Raw genomic sequence first — 18175 nt, forward strand, 5'->3', positions numbered from 1 at the left:
GATGCATACTCTTCTGTAATGATGTTGGTTTTATCCTAGGGGGATTCTTGGCGATACATCTACATACATGCTAGGTACAGTTAGGTACATTTAGTTAGGGTTAGCATCATAGGAGTACGCATTCTTACTATCATGTATTTATATGCCTGCACATATTCATTGTTTTAGCACTATGGTAGAATTCTACCATCTATTTACTCTGTGCTTTTAACAGTATACAACTGTTTCTGTCTTATGGTTGTTGCAGCACATATATTTTACACTAGAATGACGCTGGTTCAATAAATGCTTTATTCTGTGTATCTCTCTGAGACAAAGTGAGTACAAGTGACTGAGTAAAAAGTACTGTAATGTTTCCACAATCCCTGAGGGGACAGGGATGTCATGTTCGATAGTTGCCAGAAACTACTCTCTCCTTGGTAAGAGTGGTTCATAGTGGCACTGTGAGCTAGCTGGTGCACAGGTGAACATATCCGGTGGGGGTTTTTGGAATCAGTCTGGACACCAATCCCACAGTATATGTTGTCTAAACGTGCAGATCCTATACACATTTATAGGAACTACGCTACAACCCCTTAAACTTTCTGATTTCATTCTCTAAATGAAGGTCATTTTCAATGTAGCTCCTAAAATTGAAACTATTTTGTGTAAAACCTCTTTCCCGTCTTACATTTCCATTTTGTGCAGCATCATGATATTAATCAGGTACTCACATAAAGCCGAATTAGTCCAGATTTCACAAATGGGTAAATTACATCTAGTTCTGAGGCGCCGTTCCTGATGGGATGATCTCATCAAGGCTTGTTATTCCTCTCTCTAAACAGCCTCTGTATCGTTAGTTAACATATTCCTTTTAAGGTGTACATGGTTTATTAGAACATAACTTATTACCCCATGCTCCACAACTTTTTAGCTTGGCTTGTATTCTACAAATACGAATATATACATACATTACACTTTTTTTTAACATCTTCTAGAACGCATCATAAGAACCACTTTGACAGTAGTTAGTTGAAATAGAGGTCAAAATAACCCATTGGAAAGCTGAAAAAGCTAGCCTACTTTGAGAAAAACAAAACGAATGTTGCTTTTTTGCAGAGGATCACATGTCTGGACCATTAAAAAGACACAAAGGGTTGATGGGCAGGAACACATTTCCATTCATGCTGCATCTCAAGAGGACTTGCTATTTTACTTCATATAAAAAATGGAAATGTGGAGTGAAGTAAAACATCATTAGCAAAGATGGACAATGTTTATCATTTTGACTTTTGGTGAACAGAAGGAGCTTTACTTTGCGTAAGGTAATCCATGAATTATTAAGCCTAATTGAAAGATTTATGAGATCATCTATATATCGGAAGGGTTTATGTTTCTGAGGAGAAAATTATGGGGAAAGAGAGAGAGGTTTAATTTTGTTACCAGACCCATTAACAGGCAAAACATCATATTGAAACATACATAATAACAGTGATTGGATAGCTTTAAACAACATGCCAAATTATGTTAATTAGGGAGATACTATTTTCTAGTGCTTAAGTCAATGCTGCACATAGGAATGTCGACATCGGTGGCGAACATGCTTTTCTTTGATTATGTACCTACAGACATGGTTGTGGAAGTCTGAAAGGATGCAAGATGAGCCAAAATGTATCGTCGATAGGTTGTGTAAAATTAAAATACATACAAAAATAAATAAATAAATATTCAGTCTTACCATCATACGTCACATAAGGTACTTGAAATCCTTTGCCGGTATTTGCCTCATTTGATTTAAAATGAACCCACAACTTTCGTGATCTAGATGTGAATGCTATCGGTCTCTCGTATGTCTGACAGGTTTCATATGTGGTTATGGAAGTAGGTGAAGCTGCAATTAAAATATATTTAGTTGGAATTTTAAATTACTTTTGATTAGCTATACACAGACGTTTATGCTTTGATAAGCCCAATGATAACTCTTTCGAGAAATGAAATACTGCCCATTAACGTTGATTTATTTGGATAAGAATGCCAAATCTGCTAGTCGATCTAGGTTTATTGGAAGCTTCCTTGATTTTTCACTAAAATCAAAACATAGCACAACCATTGTTTCTAACTGAAAAGAAGGGCCACGTTATCAGGTATATAATTTAATATTGCAATATCTGATGGTTAAAGAGAAGATTTTCCAGTTATCAAACTCACATTGTCAAATACATGTCTCCAAAACGATTGAACACTAACACATTCCCACAACCTAATGAAAATGATTTAGGTGGCTTTACCACATCTCAAACTTCGGTGCTACTCTCATTATTCATAATGGAGTTCAATGCGTCCAATACATATATAATAATACCCATTAAGTATCATTAAGATATGTCTTAATGGGTAAATCCTGATATTAAGATGGAGAACATATATTTTAGGATGAAAAGTTTGATTAATGAAGGGATTTTCAAAATATATCAAGCCTGATCTACAAAGCTTTATTAGCATTTGAATGTCTGAAATATTAACACAATGAGTAGGGATGAATATATGTTTAGATATCTAACGTGGATGTCTCCAAAGGTGACTGAAGAAGCTCCAAGTCTTCATGAGGTGATTCGTGATCCTTTCCAGGCTGCCATCATTATTAATAAAATGATTTCCACAAATGATTCAGCTATAGATATAACAGAGATTAGAGAAAAAGGCCATATTTGTACTGCTACCTCCAATAACATTAGGTTAGAATATGTCACGTTAATAGTAACCTAGTGGCTAGCCCTAGATTGGTGAGATTGTGTGACACTGAATAATTCTGAACAGTGATGTGTCAATTTTTTGCTACATTTGCTCACATATGATCACCCTATGCTCACTGCGCAATTTCTACTGATGTCAATTGTAGAGTTGCTTATACATGTGATGAATTCTGGAGGAAACCCACCCACTCTGCTGACTCCTTGACTTGATAGACTGAACCCTTGTTGGTTTGCCTCATGATATGGACTTTGACTATTTTTTTCTTGATATGTCTTTTGCTACATTTGATTAAACATAAGATAATTACTTATATATTGATTTGACATACATTTTGATTAACAATTATTTTGGCCTTCGTAATTGCAACTTTAATTATTAATACATCTTTATGGTTTGCACTTTACAACTGACTCCAGCGGATTTGTTACTTTGAAAGGTTATTCATTTCACCACTGTGATTGGGTGCCTTTTAGGGACACATTGCTTCACATATGCTTAAGGTTGAGCACTGTCCCTAAGGTAGGCGATTTATCTCTGTCTTATCAGATAACAGAGATAGCGTCAACAATAGTGATATCTACGACCCTCGATGGAGACACTTTTCCAGGTGCTCTTTACTACAGTCTCTGGGATTCCCCTGGGGCAAGCAAGGTGGCTCAGGGATTCATTTTCGTAAAGTTCACTGTTATCAAGAGGGCTGGATCTTACACTCGTCCTCCACCCCACAGTTCACATAACCCTCAACATTGTCAGTACTTCTGACTCAGGCTGTGCTTGTGAAGTGTGTTGCTTTCCACGCTACCACGCAGGGTGTGCGTTACATGACCCCATGACCCCAATGAAGATGATGCTGCAGTCTTTTCAGTAGCGCGAATAGTGTCATCTTTTTAACTTCAAAATGTGTTGGAAAAGTTATACAAGCCATTTTGCAAGTACATATAAGTAAACAATCACAGTTTGACTAAAGCAGTCCCATTACAGTTTAGGATTTGATAACCAGCAAATGTGATTTAATGAATCAAATAAGGATTATACAGAGTTATATTCAAAGGGTACTACGAAACTTTTGTGAAGTATTGGCACAATGCGTATGTGAATGAAACCAGTAGGGTTACAAGATGTGTGCTCTCAAGAATCACTAAATCAAGACAACCTTATATGCATAGTCATGCAGGACATCATCAGTGGCTGATCGGACTGTGGCGGAATGTACCTTGGAGAAAAGGAAGGTGTTTGATTTGGCTTACAGATGAAAGGGGCGGGCTGAACTTCCAAGTCAAGGTAAGCAGACATCTATTTAAGTCCAGCAAAGGCATCTAACAGTGCCTAGCAGCCCTTCATGATGTGCAACTTATCCACTTTTGTTCTAGCTCATTCACCTGTCTTTATCCAACACTATTTTTGCTCCTTGTGGGTGCACTCGGGTGTAACTTCTGGTTGCTCTGCTTGTTCTCTCAGGTCTCAACACAGTTTAGATTGTGTTTTCCACCATTTCACAGTATTCCTATATTATGTCAGCCCTAGATTCATGGTGCCCTGCCGAACGGAAGCCGGTGAATACAAACACTAAAGGGGAAGAGGATGGGTTACATGTTTTTAAATACTACATCACACTCTTATCTGTGATAATTATTTCTGTTAACAGTGAGAGATGAGTACTCAGAGATACGATGTGATCTTGTTCCACTACCCATAAGAGATCTGCATATTGAAACTGTGTACTGAAGCGATGACACTCCTGCACTATCAGCCCCAGTTTTCCAGGATTGGATCCGAAGTGCCGCTGACCTAGTGGCCCCAGAGAAACTCACGAGACCGAACAGAGCATCTCCTTCGGCCGCCTGGTACAATGAAGATCTTAGACTTCATCGTCAATGCTGTAGGAATCTAGAAAGGCGCTGGAGGAAAGCTTACTGCCCCATAGCCAGACAAACTTATAAAGATGCCCTTATGATCTATAAAAAGGCGATTATGGCTCGAAAAACGGTTTTCTTCACGGCGCAAATTGAGACCGCTGCTAACTCTGCTAGAGAGCTGTTCTCTGTTGTCACGACTCTGTCCACCCCCTCCACTGGCCCTGGAGTCGAGCCCTCACAGACCTTCTGTAATGAACTATCTACTTTCTTCACCACAAAGGTGGCAGATATATATGCATCATTTGAAGGGGATATCAAAACTGAACACAGAGGCGGTACTGTGAAAGAAGTACTTTCCCATCACTCCTTTCCATGTTTTTCACCTGCCTCACATGATGATGTTATCAAACTCATTTCTACCATCAAATCGGGCTCCCCTCTGGACCCTTGCCCTCCTTCCGTGATGCTAAAACTCACAGAAGTGATCTCACGCCCCCTCATGGAGATCTGCAATACTGCATTTCAGACAGGCCACTTTCCCAGTATATGGAAGAAGGCTGTTATAAAACCCCTTTTAAAAAAACCTTCCCTAGACCCTACAGCTGTCGCCTGTTATAGACCCATTGCGTGTCTGCCCTTTCCTGCCAAAGTATGCGAATTCCTGATGAACAGACAGCTCTCAGAGTTCGTCGAGACCCACCAACTGCTCGACGAAACGCAGTTTGGTTTTAGGAAAGGGCATGGAACAGAGACCGCCTTGATAAAGGCCTCTGATGAGATCAGGGCGATCATGGATCAGGGAGGGGCGGCTGTCCTCATCCTTCTGGATTTGTCAGCGGCCTTTGACACGGTCGACCATGTCACTCTTGTCGACCGTGTCACAGCCCTGGGGATAAACGGTCTGGCCAGCGATCTCATCTCATCTTTCCTGGCAACCCGTACCCAGACAGTGAGGCTGGGAGACTTCTACTCTCCTATCTCTGCACTCCCTTGTGGAGTCCCACAAGGCTCCTCGCTAAGTCCTATGCTATTTAACATCTATGTAGCGGACTTAGCGAGGGTAATAAAGGCCCATGGGGTACGGCTTACATCTTACGCAGATGATACCCAGCTGGTTCTGGGTATCCACAGGGACGGCCTCACTGTGGCAGCCAACTTCCAGAGAGCTATGCTTGAGGTCAGTACCTGGATGGCCTCGAATTGTCTTAGGCTCAACTCGGACAAGACCGAGATTATGACCTTCGGAAAACTCTCCCCTGAATCGTCCCCTAGTTGGTGGCTGGAAAAGCTCGGCCACCCACCTGTCCCAGTGGAAAAAGCCAGAAATCTGGGAGTGATTTTTGACAGCAAGCTGGCTTTTGACCTCCACACTAACAAGGTTGTCTCGTCATCATTCTTTATTTTGAAAAAAATTAAGAAACTACTACCTTATCTCCCCCCCTCAGCTGGGAAGACCCTGGTCTCCACCTTAGTCTTCTCTAAAATCGATTATGGGAACGCTCTCTTTCTTCACACCCAGAAGCGTGTCATAACTAAGCTGCAATCCGTCCAGAATGCGGCTGCCAGGATCCTTCTAAACATTCCTTGCCGCAAATCCACCACTCCTGGCATTCGTCAGCTCCACTGGCTGAGAGTTGAGAGCCGCATTAAATTTAAGGCCCTCTGCATTGCATATAAGGCAGTACATGGCATAGGACCCAGGTTCCTGACCGAAGCTTTTCAGCTGTATACTCCCAGTAGGCAATTAAGATCGGCCAACACCAGTCTCCTCCCTGTGCCACGCACAAGAACGGCCACCTGGGGAGACAGGCGCTTCCTTGTGGCCACTCCAAAACTTTGGAATCTTTTGCCACTGGCCATCAAAATTGCCCCGAACCTGATGAGCTTCTGCAGGCTCTTAAAAACATGGTTGTTTAACCAGTAAGAGGATGGCTGACTCCAGTAGTTCCACAGCGCCGAGACACCCCAGGGTATTTGTTGCGCTATAAAAATTACGTAAAAATAAAATAAAAAATTAAAATAAAAAATAATGTAAGCAGCCAGCTTTATTCTTCATCAGATCCGGGATGCCGTTGGGATAACGGTTTCTGCACAGGTTTCCCTAAACGTTCTAAACCGCGCGCCAGGAGACACGCGCACGGACAAAGGAGGTAGGACGGGAGCAGGGAAGGGACAAGATAAAGAAGGGACACAGAATGTTACTTCTTCTCCCGTTTTTTCAAAAACAACTCTGGAATACATAGTTTCAAAACAAACAAAGGAAATATATGCTCTGCTTTCCCTAAAATGGCTAATACATTGCATAATCCTTGAATCTTATGGGCGGAACAATTGTTCTCCTATCATGAGTGGTTTCGACAGGATCAGATGTCACACCAGGAAGAGACACCCTGGGAATATCATCACTTGATACAGGGGTAGTTTTATCCCCACATGCTCTACCCATGCGTGACTCAGCAGAGGACACCAGACCATCGTCCTGCGAGTCACTAGGCCTGCTCACAGGCTCAGAGATCCTGCTTCAAGCAACTTTCGACCCATTCCACCATTGACCATTGACAAGAAGAACTGCAGTTCCCTTTGTTTTGACCACACACCTATGTTCACTGTACTTGCTCATGTTGGCCCCCTTCCTGGGATACTTCACTCTCACCACGTCACCTTCTTTCATGGACATCTTTCGTACAGCATTCCTTGTGTCATAATTTGGCACTCCTCAACCAGACTTCTCATCTTACTCTCAGTTACTTGGTGGTTTTCATTTTCCCATTTTTTCCAAGCCAATGAGCAATGTGGTTGTAAACATGTGATAGCTGCCCTACCCCTGATGAGTTCAAATGGGATTCTACCAGTGGTACTGTGGGGGGTAGTTCGGTATGACCACAACCTGGTGCGTAGTGCTGCCTCAACAGGAATGTGAGAATTCAAGGTTATTTGGATGGCTTCTTTAATCAGGCGATTGGCCCGTTCCACTTGGCCATTGCCCTGTGGATAATTTAACGAGGTTGTTACATGTTCTATGCCATTTTCTTTGAAGAATGAGACTAACTCTGAGGATACAAACTGCTCTCCATTGTCGGAGACCAGTTGATGGGGAATACCTTCTCTGCAAAATAACTCCTTAAGAAAGTTAATTACTTCTTGTGTGGTAGGTTGAGACACAAACTTGACTTCCACCCACTTGCTGAAATAATCAAACAACACTATGGCATAACGTAATTCTAGACTCAAGGCATTTATGGGACCTATGAAGTCAATGCTGACTTTGATTCATGGACCTTCTGGTAGTTCAACCGAGGTCATGGGACAATGGCTTGTCGCCAAAGTTTTGTCAGCTTCATTGCACATTGAGCAGTGAGTAACAAACATATCAACGTCACGATCCATGAAGGGCAACCAGTACCCTTTCATCAACCTCTGTTTGGTGCCTGTCATTCCTACATGCCCTTCATGGGATAAAGCCACCAACCTGCTTCTCATGGACACTGGTGCTATTAAAGTTCCAACCACATCTTCGACAACTGTCAGACTTCAATTCTATCAAGCTCAATAGGCTTACCAGTACATGCACGGGAACAGAGGTGCTAGGTCCCAAATCCCTCTATACAATGCTCGCAGGTCTTAGTAAGAACCTCCGGACATTACCTCGGGGGACGGGGGAATTGGATAAAATAATAAACAAAGAAGAGACTGGTCCTGAGCTAGCTCCTTCAGTTGGCTAACTTGCTGACGTCTTCTCTCTCTTCTATGGAACCTAAGGAAGTAATACACCATTACAACCTATCCTTCTCTTTCTTAGTCTAGCCTTACTTAATCTCTTAAATCTCACCTACCCACACTCTTCAGGACTCTAGCTGCTCTTCTGTCTTTTCTCCATGATATTCTTTTTGTCTCGCTCATTAGTTGTTACTGCATGGAAAGATATAGGATTCGTTTTTTCCCTGTCTGTCTGTCTAACTCCTTGTCTTTATTATGATTATGAACATATACTCACTTACTTCACTAATTTTACGAGTTCTTTTTTAAATGTATCCTTTGCTACTTTTTCCTTTATTTCCTGCTATCTTGTTATGAGTTTTCAACTCGTTAACACTGTATTTTGTCTCTTTTTAGAAATTCATAAGTTGTGTCACATTTCTAGCAGTCTCTGGTGAGTATTAACATATTTACATTGAGTCTTTACACATTCTTAGCTTCCATTATCTTCTCATTAAACCTTGAATTCTCTCATTCGTTTTAGGCTCAAACTGAAGACCAATGGTTAATCTCCAATTCTGGTAAGTCTAACTCTATGGCTTTTACTACATTCGTTAAATGTCACTTAGCTTTCAATCTTCATTCAACTCTCTTGCTGCTCGAAATTCGTCTCTCCTCTCAGGAGCTCTTGACACTGCTCTGGAGAAAAACACTGTGAACTGAAACTAGCGCTTGACTGATTGCGCCGAGTATTTCCTCACGAACCTCTCGAATATTCTCAAGATACCCAACAGCGTCGGGTTATAAACTTTTGTGACAAGATTTTAACTTTAACTAGGAACTCAAATCTTAGGCTTCTTCATCGGCTGAAATCTCTGGTGAAGTGCGCGTTTCCTGTCGCGCTCGCGCTGCACCTTGATTTCTCTGCAGCTGCGGCGAAGAGACTAGACCGCCAACCTGTCTCTCAAAAATGGCGCTCATCTTAGTTCTCCTATGCCGAACCCGCTCAGTCCAAGTGCCATAACTTTGTGAATCTTGGCACAACCAGGCCAAGTCAGTGCCACAAGTTATTAGACCCTGTGTAGGGGTCCTGACAACAACACCAATATCATCCTTAATTTTCCAGTAGGGTCTGAGTGCTTCGTCAAGTGCCCTCTTGCAGAGCCAACCTTTGATCACATATTTTTTAATTGTTTCTAACACTGTTTCATCTTTTATAGCTTCTAACCATTCTGATTTGGTAATGGTACCATTGGATTCATGACCTTCAAATAAGTATGCAAAAAGTACATCATCATCATCATCCATTTCGCATTTTGAATCATCCGCGCACAGGGCACATGATAAATAATCTGCCGATATATTCCATTTTAACTTGATGCTCCTGCAATTTGCATGCCAACCTTGTAATTCTTGGCGAAGGCTGGCTAGAACCTTTACCCTCAAGTATACTGACCAACGGTTTGTGGTCGGTACGGATAGTGAATTCCTCTCCCCAAAAGAAAACTTTTAAACTTTGTAACAGCTCAAACATAAGAACATAATTCACGTTCAATTACTGAGTACTTTGTCTCTGGGCCCCTTAGCTTCCTGGATGCAAATGCGATGATTTTCTCCCCGTTCTCAGTCATTTGGCTAAGCATAGCCCCCAACCCGATTTGGCTAGGGTCTGTTGTTACAGTGCTTTTCAACTTCTCATCGAATGACTAGAGAGACACTGCTTGCTCAAGTTCCATCTTAATGGCTTTCATGCTTCGTTCCCACTCTTCATTCCAGATGAATTCCGCATCCTTCCTTACCATCGTCCGCAGCGGTTCGACCTTGGCTGCATAATGTTGTATGTATTTGGAATGGAATTCACATATGTCCAAGAAAGATGCCAGTTCATTCTTATTTTTTGGATTTGGTGAACAGGAAATTGCAGAAATTAAGAAGGGTTTGGGTCGTACTCCATTTCCATCGATGAGATGTCCCAAGTACTCAACCGTTTCTTTTAGGAATTTGCATTTGTCTTTTTGCAGAGTAAGTCCACTGTCCTTAATCCTCTGGAAAACTTTCCTCAGGATGACCAGGTGTTCCTGTTTTTAATTGCTGTAAATCAGAACATCGTCCTGGAACGATCTGACTCCTTCCATGCCTTTGAATAACTGGTTCATTATGCGTTGAAATACAGCTGACGCCGAACATAACCCGAAGGGCAACCTCCATAATTGATACGCTCCTTCTGGTGTGATGAACGCCATGTATTTTTTTGACTCATCTTGCAGTTGTATCTGATGGTAGGCAGCCCTGAAGTCTAGAGTGGTGAAGAGATCTTCGCCTGACCTAACGTCATCACTATTTCAGTAATCAAAGGCAGAGGTTGGCAATCAGCTATCACGTGGCGGTTCAGCTCGATAACCATTGGCGACAACCACTCAGATGCATTGATTGGCTCGATAATCCCATCCTTGCACCAATTCCCCAGGATTGTCTTGACTTCAGCGCGGGCAGATAAGAGTACATTCCTGACTTTCTTTTTCACTGGATATGTTTTTATTCATCAGGATAATCTGATTTTTAAAGTTCTTTAGGTATCCTAATTGTTCTTTGAACACCCCATCAAATTCCTTGAGAATGGTCTCCAGGCCAACCTCTTGAATGCTGAACACATACGGTGGTTGACAAGGATTAATCATCATTTTAAGTTTTTGTTGTTCCAGCCAACCCAGAGTGGTCACATTGTAGTCCACTACAAAGACTTTTGCAAGGTGTTCTTTTCTTTAAACGACAAATCCGCCTTGAAGACCCCTTCTAATTTTATCTTGTATCTGCCATATGCACCTGGAATGATTCTGCTAGATTCCAACGGGGACTTGCACTTGATTCCGTTGTACGTGTCCTTAGACAAAATTGTTATTCTTGAACCTGTATCCACCAACATCTCGACATCTTCACCATTCACAGCAACATCACACCTGGGTTGGGTTTGTGCATCTTCACTGTTGATAATTGGGACCAGCAGCACTAAGTTCTCCAGTAGCTCACTCTCATCTAAGTCTACATCGGACTTTGACTCGTTCACAGTGTAGATTTTTTTAGAATGTGAAGTTCTGCAAACCTTAAGGAAATGTCCCATTTTTCAACATCCATGACAGATCCTGCCACTCGCAGGATATTTTTTTCTAGTTTGCCACATGTGCGATGGATCCGCAACAATAACAATTCTGCCTTCCCACATGGGTACTGGGGTTTTTAGACCAAGTGAAATTCTTGCATGGATGTGGACTCCTCATCCTTCCGCCCAAGATTGACGCTCACTTGCTGGTTATCAGGTTTGCGCAGCAATTTAACACCTTTGGCTGACCTTTCCATGCTTTTAATGGTAGACACCACCTTCTTGAGGTTTGTATTCCTGTGGCATAACAACTTCTCTTGCGCCTTCACACGCATGGTACGCATCACCACCTGATCCCGTATCATCTCGTCTGCATCTTTGAATGCACACGTTGTAGCTAACATTCTCAATGTTGCGACGTAAGACTGAATCGAAATAGTATTTCATTCTCAATTTGGCCGCCTTAAATACATCCCACTCTTCATCCCCTTACTCTTTTTCAATTGGAGTTATGTGGTCGAATAACCTCCTTCCTTCTGCACCCAAACAATTGTACATCATTGCTTGTTTTCTCGTAGGATTATATTCAGTCTCATCAATTGCCTCCAAATGTTTCTCAAAATATTTTACCCCCTGTGTCCAATTTTCCGTGGGTGGCCCAGGGACTTCTAGGAAGGTGCTAGGCATTGCCACCACATTCAATATTCCAGTCATTTTGACACAGCACAGGTAATTGTTAGGAATAAGCTCTTAAATCTTATGAAGTAAAGATTAGAATTCGTTTGGTTCCCTCCGGTGGCCGTTTATGGTATATTTAATTTTGCCGACAGAAATGTCACTTCACTTTCACTCACGTTTTGTTGCAGCTCCTCCCTGGGGCTGACAGGGATAAGTGACGGCAAATGGTGTGAGGCTGAGGGATGAGCATCGCGCTGAGGCAGAGCGAAAAGAGGAAGTTCGCCCCACACAACACTAGGTGGGAGAGTGTCGTCGAGCGACCCTTGACCCTACCAGGTAGGTCGCTCCCCCTCCGCACAGCACCGGCCGCCTGTGTCTTCCTGCCCCAGCTGCCGCTGCCGAGGATGTTCGAGGCCCTTCACCACCCGCAGGCTACCACCTGCGCCTCATCCCTGGTGGTCAGTGGTAGGCAGGTTTGTTTATCCTCCGCTTTATTGCTTTTACTGTATTGCCTGTATTTTCATTGTTGTGTCTGAAACTGCTGTTGTCTGTCTTCCCCCGCTGCCTGTACGTGGTCCGTGTCCCTTTTTCTTCCCTCTGTTCCCCTCGCTGTCCCCGTGCTCTCTCTGCCCGGTCTTTCCTTCTGTACCCCTCGCTGCCCCCGTGTCCCTGCCCGGTTTTGCCTTCTGTTTCCCTCGCTGCCCCCGTGTCTCTCTGCCCGTTCTGCCTTCTGTTCTCAGCTGCCCCTGTATTTCTGTATTGTGTATTTTGCCTCTGTGCCACTCGTTTTTCCGGTATTTCTGTGCCCTTTTTGCCTTCTGTGCCTCTCATTTTTACCTCGTTTTTGTGCCCCTTTTGCCTTGTTCCACTCGTTTTTTGTGCCCGTCTACCTTTTGTGCTACTCGCTTTTCCCTCGTTTTTGTGCCTCTTTTGCCTTCTATTCAACGCCCTACTCAAAAAACCTAAGGCAGACCCAAGAGACCTCAAGAACCATCGGCTCATAGCTCTGCTCCCCTTCCGGGCCAAGGTCATCGAGAAAACCGTCAACTGACAGCTAACCCGATACCTCGAAGAAAACATAATCCTGCACCCTTCCCAGTCAGGGTTCTGCAGCAACCACAGCACCGAGACTGCCCTCATCGTCACCACCGATGACATCAGGACCCTGCCGGACAATGGCGAGACCGCAGCACTCGTCCTCCTAGACCTCTCTGCCGCCTTCGACATCGTCTGCCACAGCACACTACGCGCACGCCTCCACGCGGCAGGGATCCAAGACAAGGCTCAGGATTGGACCACCTCTTTCCTCTTCGGCAGAATCCAGAGCTTCTGCCTCCCCCCATTCCATTCCAAAGCCTCCGAGATATTCTGCAGCATACCCCAGGGATCTTCCCTCAGCCCGACGCTGTTCAACATTTACATGGCCCCGTTCGCAAACTTAGCCCGACAGCACGACCTCAACATATTCCACTACGCCGACGACACTCAGCTGATCCTCTCCCTCACCAAGGACCCCATCACCGCCAAAGCCCACTTCTCCTCAAAGGAATGAAGGCCATCGCCGACTGGATGAAAACCAGCCTTCTGAAGCTGAACTCGTACAAGACGGAGGTCCTCATCCTCAGCTCCAAACCTTCAGCCTGGGACGACTCCTGGTGGCCGACGACACTGGGGGCAGCCCAGACACCCACCGACCATTCACGCAACCTGGGAATCATCCTCGACTCAACGCTCTCAATGACCAAGCAAGTCAACGCCGTCTCCTACTCCTGCTTCAACACCCCCCGCATGCTCCGCAGGATCTACAGATGGATCCCGACAGATACAAGAAAGACAGTCACTCAGGCCCTTGTCAGCAGCAGACTCGACTACGGAAAAGCCCTGTACGCGGGAGCCCCGACCAAGCTCATCAAACAACTACAACGCATCCAAAACGACCCGGCACAACTGATCCTCGACGCACCACGTCACGGCCAGATCACCCCCACCTGAGAAACCTGCACTGGCTCCCCGTCAACAAGAGGATATCCTTCAAGCTCCTCACCCACGCGCACAAGGCACTCCACAAGACCGGCCCAGCCTACCTCAACAGACGGCTCTCCTTCTACATCCCCAACCGCCAGCTACGCTACGCCAACCTCTCACTCACCACCGTCGCGCGCATCCGAAGAACAACCACCGGTGGGAGATCCTTCTCCCACCTCGCCGCCAAAACATGGAACACCCTCTCACTGAGCCTACGACAGACCCAAGACCTGCTGACCTTCAGGAGGATACTCAAAACCTGGCTGTTCGATCAGTAGCGCCCCACCTCCCCAGCACCTTGAGACCCTCGCAGGTATGTAGTGCGCTTTACAAATGGTTGATTGATTACAAATGGTTGATTAATGGAGTGTGAGGACGTCCGGAGCCTCTAGTGATCAGTCTTGTTTCGGATGGTGGGTCCTGATCCCGTAATCTTCACCAGATTGAATGTAATGACGGGACGACAGGAGAGATAATGTAGGCAGCCAGCTTAATTCTTCATCAGACATGGAATGCCGTTGGGATAATGGTTTCCGCACAGGTTTCCCTAAACGTTCTAAATCGCGCGCCGGGAGACACGCGCACGGACACAGGAGGTAGGATGGGAGCGGGGAAGGGACAAGATAAGGAAGGGAGACCGAATGTTTCGACTGCTGTGTGGAAGAGTCCAGTTGTCTCACACTAATCCATTTAACTTCAACCCTGGGAATTACATCAAATGCCAACTTACATTAATCATAGGTGTGAGGTGCATACCAGGCAGCATTGTAGATAATCTCCAAACTCATTTCGTACCCTATACCTGACAGGTACAATATTATGGCTGCAGTTATATGGTGGACAAGAAGCAGGAGATGTATTAAGGTTTGGTGTTTCTGAACAAGTCTTTATCAAAATAAAACAATCTAAAACTATATTCTGTCAAAGTTTCAACACCGTTCCAGTAAATATTGCTTTTAAAGATCAAAGGGCAGTCAATGTTTGGGCAAAAACACATATATTACACACATGAATAGTGGTCCCATACATAAAGTGGGTAAGCACTTGAGGAGCTGACTATAAGAAGAAACATATCACAAATTTAAGACAAATGTATCTGTAACAGGGACCATAAATTGTGTGTAAAAAAAGAGAGCAAACTCCACATGAGGAGACGGTCTACAGAGCACAACGTGTCAATTTTCTGAATTCCTTTTGGGATGTGGACTACAACCTTTATAGGGGTTATTGGTTTATGTTATAAAGATCCAGTATTGGGCAGACGCCAACCACCATATTTCCATAGAAATGGGAGCAGTATTTGTGTCTAATACTCGGAAGGAAGGACAGACTTTAAGCTCTCTAAAAGGAAGATGCTCTTCACCTTCTTAAGAAATTTGGACAATGACCAATGCAGACTTACTTTCAATGGAGGTGCCTTTGAAACTGAAGAGCACAGCAGTTGCTGATCACGAAAGGACTTTAGGAGTTGTTGGTGATCGAATCACAATGATGGTAAAGGAGTAATACCCTGTTGCATGTATGCTCTGTTGCAAACTGTTATCAATAAGAGAAAAAAAAGTATTTTTGTTTTTGATATGTACGATCGTTGGGACTGTCTATTGATGTAAAACACAAAAGTAAAAGTGGAAGAGGGGTCCTATACCCCTGTACAGCCATGTAACTCCTGAGCGGTTGTGTACTCTATAAAATGTGATTAACAAAGTTAAACAAAAAAATGATGGTAGAGGAGAAAAATCCATCTCCTTACTTGGACAGTTGAACCACCACACTGTGGTGCAGAGGGATGTGCTAAAGCCCTAAAGAAGTACTTGAGGCTGCTTGCTATCTGTGGGGCTGGGCTGCTTCCGCTGCTAAAGTACATCCTCTAGGACTGTAGGACAACACAGTGGAAATGAAGGCTCTGGCAATATAAATTTGGAGAAATTGACTTTCACCTTTGAATACTAAAATGCCTTGACTATTGGAAAGAGGTCTGCTTTTTTGGCAGATGCTACTTAAATGGAAATCATAGAATTTGCTGTGAATGTATTGCTCCATAACTCATCTATTGATCTGTCAATGAGGTTTTGCCATGTCCTGGTCCTTCGCCTTTAAACTTGACAGATTCAACAAGGCCTGCGGATGTACTGATAGACCTGAGGTAATGGTCATGGGAACAGTGTGTAGTCATTAACAGCAGCAATTTCTCAGCAGCTTCTTCAGTAATACTGAGCATAAACATACAGGTTTCTTGGAAATATTTGAGCACTAGGGAGAAATAACAATTACATTTGTGCCATAGAAGTAAACCACAGCTCATACTAATTGCTTTGGTGTTAACATGTAAAGGTATCTACTTCCCTTCAAGGTGGCCTCTCTAACTACTATAGACTGAGCTGGGATGTTCTGTGAGACAAACATATGGTTGTTTTTTATAGCATGTATTTTTTGCAATGGACATTTGAACATCAAGATCTGGGTGGCTTTTTCCAAAGCTGCTGTGCCTTCATTAGCATCTGGTTCTCCAAATTGAAAAAAGGGTTTGATACAGGATGCAACACTCCACACAGGCTTAGTTACACTGATTCGCTAGCAGAGGACAAGCTTTTTAATTGACAGTGTCTCAATGGCTTTGGACAGAATGGATAAGTATTGTCTTGCTGAATACATGTTAATTTGCTTGATGGAACCTATATCATTAGGTCAACCAATAGAGGTTTCTTTTGTAGTAATGGTTAGGAAGCCAGGTTTTCCTGATTATCTCTGATGCTTGAGGGATCTTGTAGGAAAACAATCCATTACAACGAAGTCATTACAATGCACTACCTTTACAACTGAGCTGCTACAACGCAATAGCCTTTACATCGCATGCCATTACAATGCAGCCATTACAACACATGTCATTACAACACATGTCATTACAACGCATGTCACTACAACACATGCCATTACAACGCACTATCAGGTAAGTAATGGGGATTTTTTAAGTTTTAGGGTGGGTATGGGTTTTGGGGTACACACTATCCAACATTCTCCCTACTGTTGCACTCACTGGAGTGGGAATAGTATTTTTTACTCCTACACAATCCAACACTTACCCTATTGTTGCACTCACTGGAGTGGGAATAGTAATTTGTACCCCTACGCTAACAAACACTTACCCAACTGTTGCCCTAAAAGTATTATGCGTTGTAATGCTATGCGCTGCAATGGAATGAGTTGTAAATGTGGTTTCTAAAAATGCGTTGTGATGGCATGTGTTGTAAAATCATGCGTTGTAATGGATGTTGCAATGTAAAAACCGTGTTATAAAAGCATGCGTCGTAAATGTTTGCGTTGTAACATGCCTTATTCATCTTGAGGACTGAAGTTTGGAACAATGCTGATATAATTATCTCTTGGACTGTCAGATAAATGGACTGTTGATGCCAAAAACCGAAACCCCTGCCTTTGGTGATAAGAATACCGGATCCAGAAAACCAGAAGGATCTGGCGTTAGTAGTATTTGATTATACCAGCACATTAGATTGGGCTTCCAAGGGTTCTAAAAATGAATACCACACCAGGAAGAATGGCATTATGTTGGCAAAGCTGTTGCCTAGATTATCCAGGGATGCATCTCTAGGTCTGCCTTGGTTAGTTATGTTATTATTATTTATATAGCACATATACACTGAGGCTGTTTGGAAGTTCAGAAGATAACACAACAGCTGGAAATTCAAAATAAAAACCCCAAACATATTAACTAAAGTTGAAAAAAAACTATGGTCTTCAGATTCTTATGGAAGATCTACAATAAAGGGAGCGAGCGAAGATCCAAAGGGAGTTTTTTCCGCTCTTATGCAGCAGCCACACAGAAGGCTCTACTGCCATTGGATTTTTCAGAGTAGCCTCAATCACATTTCTGGGACTTAACCCTGCCAGATAGAAAAATCTTCTGAATCAATGGAGAATGTTGCAGAAGATGACAAATAATGAAAGCGTACGGCAAGAATACATCCCCAAGGTCTTCAGGGGAAACCAAAGAGCATCATCCTCACCCCAAGACTTCACTGAGGGAAAGAGGAAGGTGGGGTAATAAGGGGTAATGGAATAATTGTTCCTCGAA

General features: G+C 43.4%; 1 protein-coding gene across 2 annotated transcripts in view; it reads right to left on the reverse strand.

The window, feature by feature from the left end:
* SCUBE1 (signal peptide, CUB domain and EGF like domain containing 1) overlaps positions 1–18175 on the reverse strand; it is a 1931683-nt gene that overhangs the window by 67684 nt on the left and 1845824 nt on the right. For both annotated transcript variants that reach the window (XM_086922270.1, XM_086922262.1), the window contains one exon: positions 1718–1870. In XM_086922270.1, the coding sequence (XP_086778396.1) occupies positions 1718–1870 (153 nt within the window). The remainder of the gene's footprint in view (positions 1–1717; positions 1871–18175) is intronic.

The sequence above is a fragment of the Lissotriton vulgaris genome, chromosome 1_1 (assembly GCF_964263255.1).
Source record: "Lissotriton vulgaris chromosome 1_1, aLisVul1.2, whole genome shotgun sequence".
Taxonomy (NCBI): domain Eukaryota; kingdom Metazoa; phylum Chordata; class Amphibia; order Caudata; family Salamandridae; genus Lissotriton; species Lissotriton vulgaris.